Here is a 23,568-nt window from a genome sequence, read left to right as displayed (position 1 = left end):
CAGCAGGAGGCCCCATTAGTGAAAGTGGTGCTTCAGGTTACGAACAGTTTCAGGTTAAGAACAGACCTCCGGAACGCATTAAGTACTTAACCTGATGTACCACTGTACTGCAAAGGGTCTGCCCATTGACTTTTCTCTTCCAAAAACAATGGAAAATAGAAATGTTGCCTTGACTAGAAACTTTGCCATCTGGCAATTGAAACAGCAATGGAATGTATCGCCACACAGGAGGACTGCTTACCTGATCTCCCAGCAGCTGAATCCACCCCTCCTTCTGGGAAGAAATGGGGAGGGATGAGCTGGTGAGGAGGTCAGCATGGTGCAAATGTACTGGAGGATCTGATCCCATGATCCTGCTGGCAGGTTTCAACTGCACCTGCCCCTCTATCACCCCACCCCCAATTACTCTTGCTAAGTAGCAGCAACTCAGCTGTCAAGAGGTCAGGTGAGTGCTGCTGCCCGCCATGGCACACACTACTGAGCGCAGCTAGGGGCAAGATAAAACTTTGCCGACTGGAGAATGCTGGTTTCTTCATGCAATGAGAAACCAAAGTAAATGGGGGTGGACCTATGAATATGTGCACTAACAGAGATAATTCTCCTGTTCCCCTTGTAGGCCATGTCTTCTATGCTTTTCGCAGGTGGTGATGATCAGGAAGGTGGTGGTGGTGCTGCGGTAAGAAACTCTCCCTTTTAATTCCAGGGCAATTCTGAGGGCAGGGTTAAGCATGTGGCCCCATTTCCTCTGCACACACAAGTAGGCTGTGAGGAAGCCTAAAGTATCCCATCAAAGCTGGATTTTAAACAAAACATCTAAAGAAGGCTCATAAGTGATTCAAATTCTACAATGTGTTGTCAAAGAAGAGCTAAATGTCATTTCCTGTCTTCCATGTACAGAAGGATTAATACATTTCCTTTCCTTTGTAGGGATTGCTTGAGAAGTTTTCGGTAAGAAACCATACATTGTAGCCCTTGTAATGTTAGTTCCTTCAGTCTTTAGTTGGTTTTCCTGGGCATCAGGACAGTAGAAGAAACTATCTAATATATCTCTTATTAGGGTGCTACTCATTTATCTGATATTAGGTAAAGGTAAAGGGACCCCTGACCATTAGGTCCAGTCGCAGATGACTCTGGGGTTGCGGCGCTCATCTCGCTTTATTGGCTGAGGGAACCGGCGTACAGCTTCCGGTCATGTGGTCAGAATGACTAAGCCGCTTCTGGCGAACCATAGCAGTGCACGGAAACGCTGTTTACCTTTCCAATGTAGCGGTACCAATTTATCTACTTGCACTTTGTGCTTTCGAACTGCTAGGCTGGCAGGAGCAGGGACCGAGCAACGGGAGCTCACCCCATCGTGGGGATTCAAACCGCCAACGTTCTGATCGGCAAGCCCTAGGCTCTGTGGTTTAACCCACAGCGCCACCCGCGTCCCTATATCTGATATTATCACAGTGCAATTGCATAGAGAGTATGACAAGAGACTCCCTGTGCTTTTCAGCATACATTTACCACCCCACTGAGGCTCTTTTAACTACTGTTGTTTGGGTCTCTGTTCACCTTTCCCAATTTAATTAATTCATGTCTTTGCAAACCACCCTGGGTACGATGACTGAAGGGCAGAATACTAGTAATGGTAATAGTAGTAGTAATAGTAATAATACTTTGAAGGCTGACACCATAAAAATGTGAAGTGAACTTTATGTGCCACTTGTTAAAAAGGCTAAACCTTGAACATGACTCCAAAACAAATTGGCAGCCTGGCTCAGTTCTTTGAAGATAACTGTAATATGCTGGCAGGATCTCACTGCTTCATATCGTCCAGCATTTCTTCAATGAAAATAGAGGGACATCCTAACAAAAAGTGGGACATTCTGGGATAAAATCAGAAACCAGGACGGGTTTTTTAAATCAGGGACACCCCTGGGAAATAGGGACACTTGGAGGGTCTGCTGCTTTCAGTACTGGGGACATGAGCACCAGACATACCAATTGTGTCCTGCAGGAGGCAGGAGCTAAATATATATCAGCTCCCCCCTTTCAGGTGCCCATACAGATTCAAGCTATTTCCACGGTGCGACAGCAGTGTGTGTTTCGTCATTGGAGACAGTGAAAGTGACAGAGATGTTGCTCCATCTATCTTCTCCATGTGCTAGACCTAAGAATAGGATACTGGTCCCTGTGCTCTTATGGTTGCGAAGCCAGAAGTCCTCCTGAAAGATTCTCGGAAGTCCTATAACATCACCCAAGGAGACCTCAAATGCATTCCAAGTTCTCAGCGTCCTAGGAAATACATAAACTTTAGAAAGGAGGAAGACCTTCCCAGACTGTTTAGGTGAAGGTTTTATCTCCCACAACATAAATGGCCTGGGTATGGGTCTGGAGACACATGAAGACTCCACCTGACTGAAGTTAAGCAGATCTGAGTGGGTAAAGGGGAGTGAATCTATGGCATTTGCAATCACAGGATGTAATGTTGACCATCAATTTGGATCATTATAAATGGGGAGAAGACAAGTACATGGAGGTTAAGGCTATCCATAAATGTTCATCTTGATGGTACCAGAGGCCTTATGCCTGTAGATGATAGTTGCTGAGGAACTAGAGCAGGAGGCTTCTATTGTCCTCTTGTTCTACATGCGAGGTTCTAATAGGCACCCACTTGGCTGATGTGAAAACAGGATGATAGACCTGAAAGACCTGGGGTATGATCCAACTGACTCTTCATCTATTCTTAGAGAAACTTGCCTTTCTGTAAAGATCTTTCTTTTTACTTCCTTGTAGGCATTGGCCCCTATGCTAGCTGGAGGTGGAGGTGATGGCGAGGTAGGTGGTGGAGGGGTAAGGCACAATCCTTTTTCATTTCAGGGCAGATCTTGCCATGAAGTCAGACGTCAATGTGAAGCATCGTCACCATCACCTTATTCTGTACATGACTTGCTTGTTGAGGGAAACCACCATGAAACCATGTGTTTAGCCGCCCCCTTCCCAAACCATACTCATGCTCCCTCCTGGTCAGTATGCTGAGCACATGCGTGGAACATCCAGGACCATAGGCAACATGCAGCCCTCAGAAGACCGCGGTACCAAAGTGGTGATGTGGCTTGAATGATGAACTGGGAGTTTAGAGTTCAAATCCCCATTCTCTCATGAAGCACACTGGATGACAAATTGCCAGTAACAGTCTCTCAGCCTAACCTGTCTCACATTCTCCTCTAAAACACTTCCTTCCCACATTTCCCTCTCCCTCAATCCAGGCTTTCATATTTTCTCTCCATTTGGGAGTACCCTTGGTCTGAAAAAAAAAAAATCTCTATTGAGGAAGAGGTGTGGGAAGGCAGTGATTTAGAGGAGAATGTCATATGGACAATGGAGAATTTGTGGAGATACAGGAAGCTTCCTATGCACATTAAATGACAGTATGGCTGAGTTCAAGAGAATGGAGCAATGCATATATGGCATGTCTAAGTTGGAGTAGTAGAATAGTGGAGCGTGGGAGGCTGGGGTGCATGTCATGTGTGGATCAGTCAATGCTTTCTCCTTCCTTTGTAGGATCCAATGTCCATGCTTGGAGGTGGCGGCGCTGGCGGCTTAATGGTAAGAATTTCGCCATTACCTTCTCCTGTTATCTTCTGTCCTTTCCATTGGTTGGTGGGAGGCAGCTGGGATAATTTTTTTTTAAATTGCATCAACTAAAATCACATGAGGTTGCTCCCTTGTTGTAGCTAAGCTTGTCTGCCCAGAGATATTTACCTAGTGTCCATGGTATGGTGTGAAGGCAATTGAAAGAAAGAAAGAAAGAAAGAAAGAAAGAAAGAAAGAAAGAAAGAAAGAAAAGAAAGAGTTGTTTGTTAAAAAAGAAAAGAAAAGAAAAAGGAACAATAAAAGCAATGGGATGAAACTGTTCTTTGTGAAACAAACAAAACTGCTGGCTAACAAGCAGGCCAATAGCAGCCCCTCTCTCTCTCTCTCTCCCCGGAGTGCTCTAAGTTGTTTGCATAATAAAACTGTTGATAAAGAAACAGATTAAAATTCCCCAAATTGTTTAAAAACATATATACATAAAATAATTAATAAAATGCATGTAAAATCAGTAAAGCCCTTGAGAGATGAATGTAGGCAACTAGCTTATATGTCTGGGTAGATTTGATGAATTAAAACAATTTTCAGCAGGCATCTGCAACAACATAGCAAGGATGCCTGACTAATGTCAACAGGCTAGGAGTCCCTAACTGAAAATGCTGCTACTCTAAACCAGGCTTCCTCAACCTCGGCCCTCCAGATGTTTTTGGCCTACAACTCCCATGATCCCCAGCTAGCAAGACCAGTGGTCAGGGATGATGGGAATTGTAGTCTCAAAACATCTGAGGAAGCCTGCTCTAAACTGTTGACTCCTTACAAATGTGGAACAAGTATTATGTGGCATTTGTAAAAGTGCTACTAGTTTCACAGTTCTGAACCCATCAGCCAGGGACCTTAAATAAACTTGTTCCACAACATTAAGGGCTTCATTTACCAATTGTAGAAATTAAACAATTCTATGATTCTATACAAAAAATTTTTTTCCTTCCAGTAGCACCTTAAAGACCAACTAGGTTAGTTCTTGGTCTGAGCTTTCCTGTGCATGCACACTTCTTCAGATACACTAAAACAGAAGTTGCCAGATCCTTCTATATAGTGAGAAGGTGGGGAGGGGTATTACTCAGAAGGGTGGTGGGAATGGGAGATTGGCAGATAGCTGTGATGAGCCTGTTGACGACTCTTAACGACTGCAATGGGTCTTACAGGAAAAGCAAGGGGTGAGAAGGTGAAAAATGGCTTTGTCATGTATAATGAGATAAGAATCCAATGTCTTTGTTCAGACCAGGTCTCTCCATGGTTTTAAGTTTGGTAATGAGTTGCAATTCAGCAGCTTCTCTTTCCAGTCTATTTCTGAAATTCCTTTGTAGTAAAACAGCTACTTTGAGATCTTGTATAGAATGTCCTGGGAGATTGAAGTGTTCTCCTACTGGTTTCTCTGTCTTGTGATTCTTGATGTCCGATTTATGTCCATTTATTCTTTGGCGTAAGGTTTGGCCTGTTTGTCCAATATAGAGAGCTGAAGGACACTGTTGGCATTTGATGGCATATACAATGTTAGACGATGAGCAATTAAATAGTCCCGAGATGGTATGTGTGATGTTGTTGGGGCCAGTAATGGTGTTGTCCGGGTGTATGTGGCAGCAAAGTTGGCATCTGGGTTTATTGCAGGCTCTGGTGCCAGTGTCCGTGTTACGTCTGGTTGTAGTATTATTGTGGGTTAGGAGTTGTTTAAGATTGGGTGGCTGTCTGTAGGCAATGAAAGGCCTTCCTCCCAGAGCTTGAGAAAGAGAACTGTCATTGTCCAGGAGAGGTTGTAGATCTCTGATGATGCGTTGTACTGTTTTAACTTGGGAGCTGTATGTGATGGCTAGAGGTGTTCTGTTATTTTCTTTTTTGGGTCTGTCTTGCAGCAAGTTCTCTCTGGGTATCTGTCTGGCTCTGTTGATCTGTTGTCTAACTTCATCTGCTGGGTATTTTAGTTCTAAAAAGGTTTGCTGTAGATCTCTTAGGTGAGAGTCTCTGTCTGTAGAATTGGAACAGATACGGCTGTAACGTAGTGCCTGGCTATATACAATGGACTGTTTGGTATGTTTGGGATGGTAGCTAGAGGCATGTAGATATGTTTGTCGGTCAGTTGGTTTACGGTATAAGGTGGTGTCTATGCGCCCATCCTGTATTTTTATAGTAGTGTCCAAAAAATGTATTTCTTGCATAGATTGATTCATTGTTAGGTTGATTGTGGGGTGAAAATCATTGAATTTCTGGTGGAAGGTGTCCAGGGTCTGTTGACCATGTGTCCAGATGATAAAAATATTGTCAATATATCGCAGGTACAAGAGAGGTTTGAGTGGGTAGGAGTTTAGGAAACGTTGTTCTAAATCTGCCATGAAGATGTTGGCATGCTGTGGGGCCATGCGGGTGCCCATTGCTGTGCCGCTGATCTGAAGGAACAGGTCATCACCGAATTTGAAGTTGTTGTGGGTAAGGACAAATTGGCAGAGTTTGGTGGCAAAGTCCGCTGTGGTTTTATCTGAAATGGTGTTCCTTATAGCTTGTAAACCATCGTTGTGTGGGATGTTGGTATACAGAGATTCCACATCCATAGTAGCTAGTATAGTATTGTTGGGAAGATTATTTAAAGATTGTATTTTCCTCAGAAAATCTGTGGTGTCACGTACATAGCTGGGAGCACTGATGGCATATGGTTTCAGAACAGAGTCCATATAACCGGAGACACCCACTGTAATAGTGCCAATACCTGAAATGATGGGGCGTCCTGGATTTCCTGGTTTGTGTATTTTAGGTAGAAGATAGAACGTTCCTGGTCAAGGTTCTGTTGGTGTGTTGGTGAGGATCTGTTCTTGGATGTGTGGGGGTAGCTCCTTAACAATCTTGTTCAGTTCTTTTTTGTATTCTTGTGTGGGGTCTGAGTCCAATTTTATGTAAAAAGCGGCATTGGAAAGTTGTCTGTGAGCCTCCTGAATGTAGTCAGTTTTGTTCATGATGACGACAGCTCCACCTTTGTCTGCTTCTTTAATTATAATGTCTGGGTTGTTTCTGAGATTATCTATGGCTCTCCTTTCAGCATGGTTTAGATTTTGTTGTAAGCGATGGTGTTTTCTGGTCACATCTGTTTGGATTCTGTGGCGGAAGCAGTCAATGTACAAGTCCAGTGTGGTATTGCGTCCATCAGAAGGGATCCATGTGGAGTCCCTTTTTGTGTAACACTTTTTCGGTGGTAGTTGGTGGTCAGTGTTCTGTTGGGAGGGTGGTTGTTGTTCTCCAGTGGGTTGAGAGGTGTTGTGTTGTGAAGTTGTTGCTTGTTCTGCTTTGTCTTGTTGTTGTGTGTGTTGAAAATACTCCTTCAGGCGTAAACGGCGGAAAAATGCTTCCAAGTCCCCGCAGAACTGAATCATGTGTGGGGATTTGGCAGGGCAGAATGACAGTCCACGTGAAAGGACTGATTCCTCAGCTGGGCTGAGTGCTTGCTGTGAGAGATTGACAATATTGTTGATCTTGTTTTGATTAGTAGCCTGTAGGTTGGAAAGGTTAGAGAGTTTCTTGTTTTTCTGTTTTTTCAGTAGCTCCGGTTGAGAGTGGTAAATGTTTTGTTTTTCCTTTTGGAACTCTTGCCAAGCTTGGTGGTTCCTGATAGAGTTGTCCAATACAAGGAGTTCCTCCTTTATTAGCTTCTGTTTAGAGTACAGAACGCTGATCAGATGTTTGAGCAGCTTCTTAGAGAAAGTGTTGCATAGTTTTCTTGCATATTCAGTGGGATACGTGGATTGTAGAGGGTTCTTAATTCTAAGACCCTTGGGTATAATGTCCAGGTTCTTGCATTTAGTAAGAAAGAAGATATCAGTCTGTACCTGTGCAAGTTTCTTGGTGAGGTTGATAGACTTCCATTTCATGCGGCTCAATGTGGTGCCTTCCATAGTTCCAGTTACAGAAAGGTAGCCTTGTTGGTCTGCCATAGTCAAAACAAAAAATTTTTTTCCTTCCAGTAGCACCTTAAAGACCAACTAGGTTAGTTCTTGGTATCAGCTTTCGTGTGCATGCACACTTCTTCAGATACACTGAAACAGAAATTGCCAGATCCTTCTATATAGTGAGAAGGTGGGGAGGGGTATTACTCAGAAGGGTGGTGGGAATGGGTGATTGGCAGATAGCTGTGATGAGCCTGTTGACGACTCTTAACGACTGCAATAGGTCTTACAGGAAAAAGCAAGGGGTGAGAAGGTGAAAAATGGCTTTGTCATGTATAATGAGATAAGAATCCAATGTCTTTGTTCAGACCAGGTCTCTCCATGGTTTTAAGTTTGGTAATGAGTTGCAATTCAGCAGCTTCTCTTTCCAGTCTATTTCTGAAATTCCTTTGTAGTAAAACAGCTACTTTGAGATCTTGTATAGAATGTCCTGGGAGATTGAAGTGTTCTCCTACTGGTTTCTCTGTCTTGTGATTCTTGATGTCCGATTTATGTCCGTTTATTCTTTGGCGTAAGGTTTGGCCTGTTTGTCTCCCTCCCCCAGGACACTTTTGAGCATCCAAGGCCTTTTGGTAATAAATGTTGGTGGCAAGGAAAGTTTCTTCACCTGATAACAAATAGAGTCATGTAAGGCGTTTAAGCCTTGTATGTGCACATTATATAGGATGATGTTTTTCTCCTCTTTGTAGGCACTTGCACCTATGCTTAGAGGCTAAGGCTATCCATAAATGTTCATCATGATGGCTGTTACACTACCTCAAGTACCAGAGGCCTTATGCCTGTAGATGATAGTTGCTGAGGAACTAGAGCAGGAGGCTTCTATTGTACTCTTGTTCTACATGCGAGGTTCTAATAGGCACCCACTTGGTTGATGTGAAAAGAGGATGATAGACCTGAAAGGCCTGGGGTATGATCCAACTGACTCTTCATCTATTCTTAGAGTAAGCTGCCTTTCTGTAAAGATCTTTCTTTTTACTTCCTTGTAGGCAATGCTCCCTATGCTAGCTGAAGGTGGAGGTGATGGCGAGGTAGGTGGTGGAGGGGTAAGGCACAATCCTTTTTCATTGCAGGGCAGATCTTGCCATGAAGTCAGACGTCAATGTGAAGCATCATCACCATCACCTTATTCTGTACATGACTTGCTTGTTGAGGGAAACCACCATGAAACCATGTGTTTAGCCACCCCCTTCCCAAACCATACTCATGCTCCTTCTGGGTTCAATTAAGGGTCTCCTATGCACACAGGTCCTGCTATCAGCTTGATTGTTCTGCAAAAAACATTACATATCTGAACATAAAGCATTATGCCCAAACCTCACTTACAAGTGCAGCTGATTCCTATATCTGAACAGCCACAATTTGCCCACTTGTTGTTTGTGCTCTGCTAGTTGGTAGCAGCTGTTTGCAGGAAGAAACCATTTAGAAAGGGAAGAGGGAGAGAGATCAGACAAATAATCCTCCCCTTGTCTCTCTTTTGCTGGCTGGCTGCAGCCATTTTAAGAAGAAACCATGGGAAGAGAGGGAGGGGAGATCACTGATTAGACATGTTCCCATAGGAAATATTGGAGATTGCCAGCTCATTATGCAAAACACTCGCCCCTAACCAACAATTTATTGGGAACTCATTTTGTTCTTTAAGTGGGACCTCATGACGCATTGAACATATATATGATTCTGGGAAGTATTCTAGGTTAGTGGTGTGCTTTTCTTATGAACCTCCAAGAATTTCCAATACTCCAAATGCAATTCAAGGACAGTGGTACCTCGGGTTACAGACGCTTCAGGTTATAGACTCCGCTAACCCAGAAATAGTACCCCGGGTTAAGAACTTTGCTTCGGGATGAGAACAGAAATCACGCGGCGGCAGCAGGAGGCCCCATTAGCGAAAGTGGTGCTTCAGGTTAAGAACAGTTTCAGGTTAAGAACAGACCTCCGGAACGAATTAAGTACTTAACCTGATGTACCACTGTACTGCAAAGGGTCTGCCCATTGACTTTTCTCTTCCAAAAACAATGGAAAATAGAAATGTTGCCTTGACTAGAAACTTTGCCATCTGGCAATTGAAACAGCAATGGAATGTATCGCCACACAGGAGGACTGCTTACCTGATCTCCCAGCAGCTGAATCCACCCCTCCTTCTGGGAAGAAATGGGGAGGGATGAGCTGGTGAGGAGGTCAGCATGGTGCAAATGTACTGGAGGATCTGATCCCATGATCCTGCTGGCAGGTTTCAACTGCACCTGCCCCTCTATCACCCCACCCCCAATTACTCTTGCTAAGTAGCAGCAACTCAGCTGTCAAGAGGTCAGGTGAGTGCTGCTGCCCGCCATGGCACACACTACTGAGCGCAGCTAGGGGCAAGATAAAACTTTGCCGACTGGAGAATGCTGGTTTCTTCATGCAATGAGAAACCAAAGTAAATGGGGGTGGACCTATGAATATGTGCACTAACAGAGATAATTCTCCTGTTCCCCTTGTAGGCCATGTCTTCTATGCTTTTCGCAGGTGATGATGATCAGGAAGGTGGTGGTGGTGGTGCTGCGATAAGAAACTCTCCCTTTTAATTCCAGGGCAATTCTGAGGGCAGGGTTAAGCATGTGGCCCCATCACCATATTTCCTCTGCACACACAAGTAGGCTGTGAGGAAGCCTAAAGTATCCCATCAAAGCTGGATTTTAAACAAAACATCTAAAGAAGGCTCATAAGTGATTCAAATTCTACAATGTGTTGTCAAAGAAGAGCTAAATGTCATTTCCTGTCTTCCATGTACAGAAGGATTAATACATTTCCTTTCCTTTGTAGGGAATGCTTGAGAAGTTTTCGGTAAGAAACCATACATTGTAGCCCTTGTAATGTTAGTTCCTTCAGTCTTTAGTTGGTTTTCCTGGGCATCAGGACAGTAGAAGAAACTATCTAATATATCTCTTATTAGGGTGCTACTCATTTATCTGATATTAGGTAAAGGTAAAGGGACCCCTGACCATTAGGTCCAGTCGCAGATGACTCTGGGGTTGCGGCGCTCATCTCGCTTTATTGGCTGAGGGAACCGGCGTACAGCTTCCGGTCATGTGGTCAGAATGACTAAGCCGCTTCTGGCGAACCATAGCAGTGCATGGAAACGCTGTTTACCTTTCCAATGTAGCGGTACCAATTTATCTACTTGCACTTTGTGCTTTCGAACTGCTAGGCTGGCAGGAGCAGGGACCGAACAACGGGAGCTCACCCCATCGTGGGGATTCGAACCGCCAACGTTCTGATCGGCAAGCCCTAGGCTCTGTGGTTTAACCCACAGCGCCACCCGCGTCCCTATATCTGATATTATCACAGTGCAATTGCATAGAGAGTATGACAAGAGACTCCCTGTGCTTTTCAGCATACATTTACCACCCCACTGAGGCTCTTTTAACTACTGTTGTTTGGGTCTCTGTTCACCTTTCCCAATTTAATTAATTCATGTCTTTGCAAACCACCCTGGGTACGATGACTGAAGGGCAGAATAATAGTAATGGTAATAGTAGTAGTAATAGTAATAATACTTTGAAGGAGACACATGAAGGCTCCACCTAACTGAAGTTAAGCAGATCTGAGTGGGTAAAGGGGAGTGAAACTATGGCATTTGCAATCACAGGATGTAATGTTGACCATCAATTTGGATCATTATAAATGGGGAGAAGACAAGTACATGGAGGTTAAGGCTATCCATAAATGTTCATCTTGATGGTACCAGAGGCCTGATGCCTGTAGATGATAGTTGCTGAGGAACTAGAGCAGGAGGGTTCTATTGTCCTCTTGTTCTACATGCGAGGTTCTAATAGGCACCCACTTGGCTGATGTGAAAACAGGATGATAGACCTGAAAGGCCTGGGGTATGATCCAACTGACTCTTCATCTATTCTTAGAGTAAGCTGCCTTTCTGTAAAGATCTTTCTTTTTACTTCCTTGTAGGCATTGGCCCCTATGCTAGCTGGAGGTGGAGGTGATGGCGAGGTAGGTGGTGGAGGGGTAAGGCACAATCCTTTTTCATTTCAGGGCAGATCTTGCCATGAAGTCAGACGTCAATGTGAAGCATCATCACCATCACCTTATTCTGTACATGACTTGCTTGTTGAGGGAAACCACCATGAAACCATGTGTTTAGCCGCCCCCTCCCCAAACCATACTCATGGTCCCTCCTGGTCAGTATGCTGAGCACATGCGTGGAACATCCAGGACCATAGGCAACATGCAGCCCTCAGAAGACCGCGGTACCAAAGTGGTGATGTGGCTTGAATGATGAACTGGGAGTTTAGAGTTCAAATCCCCATTCTCTCATGAAGCACACTGGATGACAAATTGCCAGTAACAGTCTCTCAGCCTAACCTGTCTCACATTCTCCTCTAAAACACTGCCTTCCCACATATACCCCTCCCTCAGTCCAGATTTTCCCATATTCTCTCCATTTGGGAGTACCCTTGGTCTGAAAAAAAAATCTGTATTGTGGAACGGGTGTGGGAAGGCAGTGATTTAGAGGAGAATGTCATATGGACAATGGAGAATTTGTGGAGATACAGCAAGCTTCCTATGCACATTAAATGACAGTATGGCTGAGTTCAAGAGAATGGAGCAATGCATATATGGCATGTCTAAGTTGGAGTAGTAGAATAGTGGAGCGTGGGAGGTTGGGGTGCATGTCATGTGTGGATCAGTCAATGCTTTCTCCTTCCTTTGTAGGATCCAATGTCCATGCTTGGAGGTGGCGGCGCTGGTGGCTTAATGGTAAGAATTTCGCCATTACCTTCTCCTGTTATCTTCTGTGCTTTCCATTGGTTGGTGGGAGGCAGCTGGGATAATTTTTTTTTAAATTGCATCAACTAAAATCACATGAGGTTGCTCCCTTGTTGTAGCTAAGCCTGTCTGCCCAGAGATATTTACCTAGTGTCCATGGTATGGTGTGAAGGCAATTGAAAGAAAGAAAGAAAGAAAGAAAGAAAGAAAGAAAGAAAGAAAGAAAGAAAGAAAAGAAAGAGTTGTTTTTTAAAAAAGAAAAGAAAAAGGAACAATAAAAGCAATGGGATGAAACTGTTCTTTGTGAAACAAACAAAACTGCTGGCTAACAAGCAGGCCAATAGCAGCCTCTCTCTCTCTCTCTCTCTCCCCGGAGTGCTCTAAGTTGTTTGCATAATAAAACTATTGATAAAAAAACAGCTTAAAATTCCCCAAATTGTTTAAAAACATATATACATAAAATAATTAATAAAATGCATGTAAAATCAGTAAAGCTCTTGAGAGATGAATGTAGGCAACTAGCTTATATGTCTGGGTAGATTTGATGAATTAAAACAATTTTCAGCAGGCATCTGCAACAACATAGCAAGGATGCCTGACTAATGTCAACAGGCCAGGAGTCCCTAACTGATAATGCTGCTACTCTAAACCAGGCTTCCTCAACCTCGGCCCTCCAGATGTTTTTGGCCTACAACTCCCATGATCCCCAGCTAGCAAGACCAGTGGTCAGGGATGATGGGAATTGTAGTCTCAAAACATCTGAGGAAGCCTGCTCTAAACTGTTGACTCCTTACAAATGTGGAACAAGTATTATGTGGCATTTGTAAAAGTGCTACTAGTTTCACAGTTGTGAACCCATCAGTCCACAACATTAAGGGCTTCATTTACCAATTGTAGAAATTAAACAATTCTATGATTCTATGACTCTACAAAGAAATAGCAGAAAAGCGGCAACTAAAGAAAGCCCAGATTGGCTGGACTGCTCCACATCATGGCAAGAGATATCGATTTCCTACCCTGGGGAAGACAGCAACTGTTGCGCAGTACAGTGGTGCCTCGCAAGACGAAATTAATTCGTTCTGCGAGTTTTTTCTTCTTGCGAATTTTTCGTCTTACGAAGCACCTCTTCAAGCAATGCACCCTGGGTATTAACGGTTTTAAGAAAAAGGAAACAAATTGCAAGACGTTTTCGTCTTGCGAAGCAACTCAAAAAACGAAAAACTATTTCGTCTTGCGAGTTTTTCGTCTTGCGAGGCATTCGTCTTGCGAGGTACCACTGTATGTCTAAAACTGAGTAGCGGGGATACCAAGTGTATATCATCCAAGAGAAGATCAAAAGCCTTTCTTTTCCTTTCCTTTGCAGGACATGCTTCGAAAGGGTGGCGCTAGTAAACTAGCGGTAAGAGCATTTCTATTACCTTCTCTCATTTTCTTCTGTGCTATTATTTTGGGAAGTCAGAATTTCATCCTAAAACATGGCGGCTATCCTTATTGGGAGGCAAATAACATCGCCCTAAGAGAGTCTCTCCGATGCAAGCTAAATTCTTACAAGTACTAAAAGTGTTTTGCTACCTGCAAAGCCTTCAGGCACTTGACTTCCAGGCATCTCCCTCCCCCAGGACACTTTTGAGCATCCAAGGCCTTTTGGTAATAAATGTTGGTGGCAAGGAAAGTTTCTTCACCTGATAACAAATAGAGTCATGTAAGGCGTTTAAGCCTTGCACGTGCGCATTATATAGGATGATGTTTTTCTCCTCTTTGTAGGCACTTGCACCTATGCTTAGAGGTTAAGGCTATCCATAAATGTTCATCATGATGGCTGTTACACTACCTCAAGTACCAGAGGCCTTATGCCTGTAGATGATAGTTGCTGAGGAACTAGAGCAGGAGGCTTCTATTGTACTCTTGTTCTACATGCGAGGTTCTAATAGGCACCCACTTGGTTGATGTGAAAAGAGGATGATAGACCTGAAAGGCCTGGGGTATGATCCAACTGACTATTCATCTATTCTTAGAGTAAGCTGCCTTTCTGTAAAGATCTTTCTTTTTACTTCCTTGTAGGCATTGGCCCCTATGCTAGCTGGAGGTGGAGGTGATGGCGAGGTAGGTGGTGGAGGGGTAAGGCACAATCCTTTTTCATTGCAGGGCAGATCTTGTCATGAAGTCAGACGTCAATGTGAAGCATCATCACCATCACCTTATTCTGTACATGACTTGCTTGTTGAGGGAAACCACCATGAAACCATGTGTTTAGCCACCCCCTTCCCAAACCATACTCATGCTCCTTCTGGGTTCAATTAAGGGTCTCCTATGCACACAGGTCCTGCTATCAGCTTGATTGTTCTGCAAAAAATATTACATATCTGAACATAAAGCATTATGCCCAAATCTCACTTACAAGTGCAGCTGATTCCTATATCTGAACAACCACAATTTGCCCACTTGTTGTTTGTGCTCTGCTAGTTGGTAGCAGCTGTTTGCAGGAAGAAACCATTTAGAAAGGGAAGAGGGGGAGAGATCAGACAAATAATCCCCCCCTTGTCTCTCTTTTGCTGGCTGGCTGCAGCCATTTTAAGAAGAAACCATGGGAAGAGAGGGAGGGGAGATCACTGATTAGACATGTTCCCATAGGAAATATTGGAGATTGCCAGCTCATTATGCAAAACACTCGCCCTTAACCAACAAGTCAGACGTCAATGTGAAGCATCGTCACCATCACCTTATTCTGGACATGACTTGCTTGTTGAGGGAAACCACCATGAAACCATGTGTTTAGCCGCCCCCTCCCCAAACCATACTCATGCTCCCTCCTGGTCAGTATGCTGAGCACATGCGTGGAACGTCCAGGACCATAGGCAACATGCAGCCCTCAGAAGACCGCGGTACCAAAGTGGTGATGTGGCTTGAATGATGAACTGGGAGTTTAGAGTTCAAATCCCCATTCTCTCATGAAGCACACTGGATGACAAATTGCCAGTAACAGTCTCTCAGCCTAACCTGTCTCACATTCTCCTCTAAAACACTGCCTTCCCACATTTCCCTCTCCCTCAATCCAGACTTTCATATTTTCTCTCCATTTGGGAGTACCCTTGGTCTGAAAAAAAAAAAAATCTGTATTGTGGAAGGGGTGTGGGAAGGCAGTGATTTAGAGGAGAATGTCATATGGAAAATGGAGAATTTGTGGAGAACTTTATGTGCCACTTGTAAAAAGGGCTCAACGTTGAACATGATGACTGAAGGGCAGAATAATAATAATAATAATAATAATAAGAAGAAGAAGAAGAAGAAGAAGAAGAATAGGCTGTACTAAATGCATGTAGAGTGGTGCCTTGGTTGTCAAACTTAATTCATTTTGGGAGTCCATTTGACTCCCGGAACTGTTTGAAAACCAAGGCGTGGCTTCCAATTGGCTGCAGGAGATTCATGCACTGTATCGGAAGCCACAGAAGCCACATAGGACATTCAGCTTCCAAAAAAAGTTTGCAAGCCGTGACCCTCAGTTCCGGATTTGCGGCGCTCAGGAGCCGATTTGTTCAGGAACCAAGCCGTTCAACAACCAAGGTACCATTGTACATGAATTGGTTGAGCCAATGCAGTGTGCACTGTTTAGGGCAGGGCCAGCAGCACAGATCCTATTCCCCCCTTGTTTATATGTGTGCGAGAAACATGGTGAGAGGAGGAAACGGGGAGGGTGTCATACGTCCGTAAGTCCTTTCAGGAGCCACCACTGGCAGCAGTCCACTTTAGACGGGACAGCACAATGTGGCCCTCAGCTAGGGTCAACTGCAGAAGGCAGGTTTCTTCACCCAATAATGAACCAAATCACACAGTGCACACCCAAGAAGGAGATGTGGACATGTGCATTACAGAAGATTATGTTTTTCTCCCTGTTATAGAGCATGATGCCTTCAGGTGGTGGTGGTGATGAAAAGGAAGGTGGCAGCTCAGTAAGAGAATAACTGGTTATGGAGCCAGGAGTTCTTATTAAACATTTGTTCAGACATCATTATTCAGATACTTGTTGCTTCTCCCCAAGCGCATTCTAAGGCTGCAACCCTAACCCCATTCAACTGGGAGTAAGCCCCACTGAATTTAATATGGCTTACTTCTGAGTAGACATTTACTTGTTCAGTGCTACTGAGTTTCTCAAACGTCCTCCAGGAAGGAATGCCTTCTAACCAAGTCACTGCAAAGTAAAAAGCCTACACAAACTCCTTCTGCAAAAAAGAAATAGACACAAAGACTAGCATGGGATGCAAAGAGAGAGCCAACTGCGAGGGGTGTGGTTTGCATAAGAAGGGGTGAGGCAAGGGACCCACTGAAACCCTATTGCCTAAGGGGCCACGGAAACCTGGATCTGACCCTACAAGGTCTGACAACACAACAGCAGTTACTGATGCAAATGCAACTCCATCATGGGGCAGAGAGCAGATTTCTTTGCCTGACAACAAAATACATTGCCGCTAACTCCAGGTGTCTGTGGTGGGTCTTTGGCACCCCCAATAATCTACATAGGCACTATCTCTATGGAGCCCTGAGTGCCTCATCCCCCTCAATATTTGTAGCAGGGGGCCCAAGCCCCTGCAATGAAGAGGGGAGCTGGCCACCCACCCAATCCCCGCCAACACAGTGACCAGGCCAAGGCCACCACTACAAGGCCTCCACTGAGGCCCACCACAGACACAGCCCTGGAAACACACCTGCGGCCACAGTAGGCCCCAATGGGGGCCCCATGGCAGATGCAGAGGTTCAGTCACTGCAGTGGCAGCAGAGGACCAGTGGACACGAGGCAGCGAGTGGTGGCTGGTGGAGGCTGAGCATGGAGCCCAGTGTAATGCGCATGTGATGTGTGAGCGATGTCAGGATGTCACATTGCACATGCATGCGCTGCTGGACACCCACAATCTGGGGCACAAGTCAGCACCTCTGACAAAATATAAAATCATATAGGATATGCCCAAGATCAAGGCACCAAAATCAGTGTTAGAGAAGAATTCCGTGTTTTCCTTTTCTTTAGGGCCTAATGGCTTTGCAAGGAGGAGGAGGAGGAGGAGGAGGAGGAGGAGGAGCTGCGTTATCGGTAAGATGCCTTCCATTACATGGACTATGAAGACAATAGTTTTATCGCAGAATGAATGCCCTTCCTAAGTAATAATGTTGGCTCCTCCCAATATCTTTCCCCCAGTTACTTTGTGCTCTGTTAATGAGTATACAATGTGCACAACAAACTTCTCTATCCTGGCTGGCACACCTATAGAAAAACATGAAATGGCCTCAGGAGTGAACATTTGTAAGTAAGTTTCAGAAGGCACTTAGGTTGTCTTTGCTAAATGTATTAGGTGACTAACAAACTGAATAAATTAACAAAACAACAACAACAAATCCTGAAAAGTTGAATGCAAGGTTCTACTCCGGCCATCAGCTAAGCGACTTCCCATTTTACTCTATTTTGTGTATGTGTTAGGGGGTCCAGAGCATAGCCCCTGCAGAAATGGGGAGTCTCCTGTATAGGAAGCTGGCTTATGCCCCTTCAGGCTATGTGTCTAGTCCTGAGAATGCAGAAAACTGGAGATAGATACGTTTACAGCAGGCATGTCCAACCAGTCAATCACGCTCTACCTGTCATCCTCACCCCAAAAAGCTCAACTCTGGTCAATCCAATGGATAGATCACTGCCAGTTTTTTAATAGCTGGAGTAGATCGCAGTGTCTTGGGAGTTGGACATGCCTGATTTACAGCATGGAGTGTTATATGTCCATCAGCCAGAGAAAGATTAATGCCTTTTCTTCCTTTTGTAGCATCTAATGTCGATCTTTGGAAATGGCGGCGGTGCAGTAAGACATTTTCCATTACCTTCTCCCATTCCCCCCCCCATTTTTTGTGTGGTGGGAAGAGGGGCAGTCAGAATTAATTCTAAAATGTAACTGACACCTGTATGGTGAGGCATGTTGCATCATTGCAAAACATGCCCTTCAGTTGAGATTTCTGCATTGCACAGGGTTGGGCTTCCAATTCTACAATTCTATGAATCCCTGATTCTATGAATCCTTACAGACAGTAAGGACAGTTTGGGGCCTGGTAGCCTACAAACTACTTACCGTATTTTTCACTCCATAGGGCGCACCGGACTATAGGGCGCACCTAGTTTTTAGGGGGGGGAATAAAGGGGAAAAAATATTTTTTCCCCTCCCCAAAGGGCAAAGAAGCCAAGACAGCGAGCGGGATCCATCCTGCTGGCTGTCTTGGCTTCCTTTTTAGCTGCACGCAACGTCTCCAGCTGGGAGAGGCTGCGCGCGGCTTTGGCAGAAGGCAAAACAGGGAGCGGGATAGATCCCACTCGCTGTCTTGGCTTCGTTTTTAGCCGCGGGGATGGGGCAGGAGAAGCCCGAGCTTCCCCTGACCCCAGCCCCCAGAACAGGTCTGGGATCGGCGGCAAGGTTGCACCGGAGCTTGCGGGACTGGGGGCGTGCACCGAAGGCTTGCAGATAGCTGCCTGAAGCCCGGAGAGTGCAGCGGGAGTTGGCGCTGCGCTTCCTGGACTTCAGGCTTCAGGCTGCTATCTGCAAGCCTTCAGAGCGCGGGGGGAACTCCTGCTATGCTCTGAAGGCTTGCCCATAGCTGCCTGAAGCCTGGAGAGTGAGAGGGGTTGGTGCACACTGACCCCTCTCGCTCTGCAGGCTTCAGCGAAAGCAACGTGAAGCCTCCAGAGCGCGGAGGGAGTGCTCCCTCTGCACTTCAGAGGCTTCCCGTTGCTATCACTGAAGCCAAGGAGCCTGCATTCGCTCCATAGGACACACATACATTTCCCCTTCCCCAAATATGGTACTTCCATGTCTGTAGCACGTTAAGTATACTCTTTTCGGCTCTGCTGTTCCTCCCCACCCTCGGTATTTCTTGGGTAACCATGCTCCTTTTCCCACGACCACCCCTTCCCCTATTGTTCCTGTTGTACCCAATCCAAAATAGTAATGATTTTAATTCTGTGAGAATCACTGCAGCTATCATTCTTCAAAAGAAGTGACCACGCCAGCAAACTGCATTCAGATTTGGCAGAAAATGAAAATGTTTTGTTTTGCTTTTGTTTTTAAATCAAACTTTAAAGATGACCTGCAAGGAAAACCACTGGATGTATCTGTGTACAGGTCGGCTGACTTAATCTACACTAGTTGCCGGCAAATTTCATCCACATATGTGAAAATGAAAAATAAGCTATTATTACATCCCCCATTATAGTGAATGAGGAGAAAACAGACTTGTTTTTAACAAACCTTATTTCATTATTGAAAGTCTAGTCATATAGGAAAGACACAGAAAGGCTCTGAAACACATCAGGCTTCTTCTCAAAATCTACAGAAACAAGTTGCCTCTTCTAGCTAGCGCACACGCCTAACATTTACACCCCACCTTTCCTCAAGTCGCTCATGCTGAATAGTATAGGAAGACTGAAGTCACCACCCTTGGATCCAATAATTGTTTGCCCTCTAGAGGCAACCAGAATTTGACAGCTGAAGCAAGTACTTCAGCTTGGTGGCATAGTCAGCTCTGATCCTTTATTGCTATTTCATGTATTTCATTGGATTCCCAACTCTAGTCTCTCCTGATTCTCCATTCCAGTTTTGAGGTTGGCCCTTTCATTACTGTCCAAATGGCTCAAGAAACAGATGCACCTTCTGAACAAGCAAAGGGCCGTATTTTATGTCCCTTATATTCCTTTGGTGCCCCATCTGCCCCCATTCTATTGGCATGATTGATCTCGAGAGGAAGAAAACACTCCTGGCTAATATGTTCCCTATCTCTTTTCATTGCAGGCTGGAGCAGAGAAACAAGAGGCAAGAGGAAATGTAAGACACTCTCAAGAGTCACCTCCCTTACTTTCAGGCCCATTGTAATGGATTTGAGATGGAGTGGAGATTCATACACACGTCCATAATCATTTCTCCAAGAAACTACTTGGAGAAATTAATGGAATATACATACTTCCTTTGCATGCAGTTTCCCCCCAATATGCCTTTGTGTACATTAGTTGCTCTAATATGCACATGTGTGTGTGTTCATTTCATTTGCACTTTTTACAAAGCAAACAAGCACATTCCTTGGTAGAAGAATTGCATCGCATAATTCAGAGAAGTGCGGATTTTGAAGGGTAGCTGTTTATTGCTTGTTTATTGTTCCGTGAAATATGAATTAGATAGGTTTGCCTGAAAATGTGAACCAAATGAATTTCTCCCTCTCCCTTCCACAACTGAGACCCTTAAATGAGACAAGGTGCAGCCTGGCTATTGCAGGTAGGGATAGAGGAGGTGAGAAATCTGATTCCATTCTCATTTTAAGGCCAGCCTCCCCAGCTCACATTTTCTGAAGCAAGACGCAAACCAAAACACAGCCATCCCCCAAAATTTGGACGTCACATTTTGCAATGCAGTTCTCCAGCATGCATGGTGGAAGTGTGCCTAAGAATGCATCTACTACTGAAAGCAGCATAGAAAATTGGAGAAAATTGGTTTCCAAAAATGTGAACTGGGGAAATTGCATATGAAAACAATGTATATTAGGAGAAATTAGCTGCAAATTGCTGGTGGTGCATTTTCATGAGCGCTTTCAATAGTAGTAGTTGCAAACCGATGTGGACATATGGAAAATTGAACTTCCTATGCAAAAAATGAGGAACTGAAATGGACAGAGTTGCCCATGCCAAATTGCAGATCATGTTGGCTTGCAGAAGAGAACAGGAAAGGAGAAAGCACGCTGAGCAGCCTCACTTTTCCTAGTTCAAGGATGGGAAAACCTTTTCAGTCCTAGGCAACTTTCCAGGGGGCAAATGCAGTGGTGCACAGTGCCAGAGATAAAGGTGGGCAGAGCAACCAATGTTAATTGCACCTTTGTGGAGGAAGCTGGTTTCTACATGCTTATACTCCTCCATGTCCTTCATCCAGGCATACAAAATGCATCACCAGAGTTAAAGGACACATGGCAGCCAGGCAAAAAAAATTGGGTGCAAATTAGAGGGGTGTGGCCTGGGGAGAATTTGGAAGGACAGATAGAGAGGTGGGGGGGGCAGTGGTGGAGCTTCATGCTCCGGCACCGGGGGCGGAGAGCAGGCGCAGGTGTGGCTGGCATGCACCCCGGGGGCTTCTGAACAAGCAAAGGGCCGTATTTTCTATCCCTTATATTCCTTTGGTGCCCCATCTGCCCCCATTCTATTGGCATGATTGATCTCGAGAGGAAGAAAACACTCCTGGCTAATATGTTCCCTTTCTCTTTCCATTGCAGGCTGGAGCAAACAAGAATAAAAAGGCAGGAGGAAGGGTAAGACACTCTCAAGAGTCACCTCCCTTACTTTCAGGCCCATCGTAATAGATTTGAGATGGAGTGGAGATTCATACACACGTCCATATGCATTTCTCCAAGAAACTACTTGGAGAAATTAATGGAATATACATACTTCTTTTGCATGCAGTTTCCCCCCAATATGCCTTTGTGTACATTAGTCGCTCTAATATGCACATGTGTGTGTGTTCATTTCATTTGCACTTTTTACAAAGCAAACAAGCACATTCCTTGGTAGAAGAATTGCATCGCATAATTCAGAGAAGTGCGGATTTTGAAGGGTAGCTGTTTATTGCTTGTTTATTGTTCCATGAAATATGAATTAGATAGGTTTGCCTGAAAATGTGAACCAAATGAATTTCTCCCTCTCCCTTCCACAACGGAGACCCTTAAATGAGACAAGGTGCAGCCTGGCTATTGCAGGTAGGGATAGAGGAGGTGAGAAATCTGATTCCATTCTCATTTTAAGGCCAGCCTCCCCAGCTCACACTTTCTGAAGCAAGACGCAAACCAAAACACAGCCATCCCCCAAAATTTGGACGTCACATTTTGCAATGCAGTTCTCCAGCATGCATGGTGGAAGTGTGCCTAAGAATGCATCTACTACTGAAAGCAGCATAGAAAATTGGAGAAAATTGGTTTCCAAAAATGCGAACTGGGGGGACTTCCGGGTTGGCGCCATTGTTTAATGGCGGATTCCCTCCGAGCTCCGGAGGGAATCGGCTCCGTAGCGTCTGGGTCTGTCCGCTGCGGCGAAGCGGAGACCCTTAAAATCACAGGCGCGGATGCCTGTGAACACAGAGACTCGGCGGGCACCATTTGCGCCCCCCCAATCCGCGACGGAGCCTTTTTAAAGGCTTCGGAACGGAGGCAGGGTGAGGCGTGGTGCTGAGAGTACTCCCTCGCCTACGGAGTGAAGCCGCAAGCCATTGACAGAGAGCGCCAACTTCTTCCAAGACCGATTGGACTCCAAAACATAAACCCGTGAGTAATACAGAGATTGGAACTTTAAAAATTTCTAATTCTGGATTCGGAACGAGCGGGAAGGGGCTAAAAAGGAAGTCCACCACCCCCCCTCTTTGTAAACAATTTAAAGCAAAGGACTGGGCAGCTAAGGTCGAGAGAATCTGTTTCTTGTTTAAAGATCCTGACTTCACGGTTTTGACACTATAAGAAGATTTACTGGAGGATAAAAAGAATTTTGGGAGCTGAAATTTCACACCCCCCCCGAGACCCGGGAATGTCCTATGAGAAAGCCTGTTGCATTGAAGATTTTGACAGCTGTCAAGTGAGCTGTTAGTCAGCTAGTTGTCAGCTGGAAAAAGAGAACATTGTTTTTACCGTTTTTGCTGGTTTACTTGGTATAACTTGTTGAAAATAAGGAGGGCTGATACAAAATAACTGGACTTTTGGTTTTGAGTTGAAAGGAACATTAAGGATCTAAAATCCCCCTAGAGGGGTAATAGGGACATTACATCACAAAAATGGTTGGAGCATGTAAATTCCAAGCAGAATTGGACAGAGCACTCGTTCTCTTGGGAAACTTGCAAGATGAATACAATGCTTTGTCTACAAAGGTATCACTACTATACTGGACAGTAAACAACAGTTTAGAGCCTGATAAGGACTTGAAACAGGAAGCCTGTTCAACTGAACAAATAAATGAAACTGAAAGTGTAGACAGGATGGAGCAATATGCTGTTTTTGAAGAAAATGAAGGAGGAGCAGGAGATTTGCAGGAGTTAAAGGAGAGTTACAATATGAGGCCTGACATGATGATAAAAAAGGACAATAAAAACTGGATGTGGAAAGCCTGGTCTGAATGGGAGTTTGGAAAATGGAGAGATCCCCTTTGGAGGAGATCTGAAGACCTGAGGATTACAAATTTGTTGAAGGTGAAAGCTGGAGCTTT

At 44.6% G+C, this 23,568-nt stretch overlaps 2 protein-coding genes across 2 annotated transcripts; both read left to right on the top strand.

Annotated features, from left to right (window-relative positions):
* The first annotated feature begins 127 nt into the window (after nt 1-127).
* LOC128419219 (PE-PGRS family protein PE_PGRS26-like) lies at nt 128-14,630 on the top strand. The gene is made up of 6 exons (XM_053399646.1): nt 128-676; nt 928-948; nt 2,782-2,838; nt 3,550-3,594; nt 13,693-13,728; nt 14,391-14,630. Exons 1-6 carry the CDS (start codon nt 620-622, stop codon nt 14,628-14,630), a joined length of 456 nt encoding a protein of 151 aa, XP_053255621.1. The 5' UTR covers nt 128-619.
* A 1,588-nt stretch (nt 14,631-16,218) lies between these two features.
* On the top strand, nt 16,219-22,290 carry LOC128418509 (serine, glycine, tyrosine and glutamine-rich protein-like). Its single transcript, XM_053398238.1, has 5 exons — nt 16,219-16,276; nt 17,347-17,409; nt 18,128-18,163; nt 20,138-20,170; nt 21,600-22,290. The coding sequence occupies exons 1-5, from the start codon at nt 16,229-16,231 to the stop codon at nt 21,681-21,683; spliced, it is 264 nt and encodes an 87-aa protein (XP_053254213.1). The 5' UTR covers nt 16,219-16,228; the 3' UTR covers nt 21,684-22,290.
* The last annotated feature ends 1,278 nt before the right edge of the window (nt 22,291-23,568 follow it).

This window comes from Podarcis raffonei, chromosome 8 (assembly GCF_027172205.1).
Source record: "Podarcis raffonei isolate rPodRaf1 chromosome 8, rPodRaf1.pri, whole genome shotgun sequence".
In the NCBI taxonomy this organism is placed as follows: domain Eukaryota; kingdom Metazoa; phylum Chordata; class Lepidosauria; order Squamata; family Lacertidae; genus Podarcis; species Podarcis raffonei.
The sequence above is the reverse complement of the archived record's forward strand: the minus strand, read 5'-3'. Positions and strand labels throughout refer to the sequence as shown.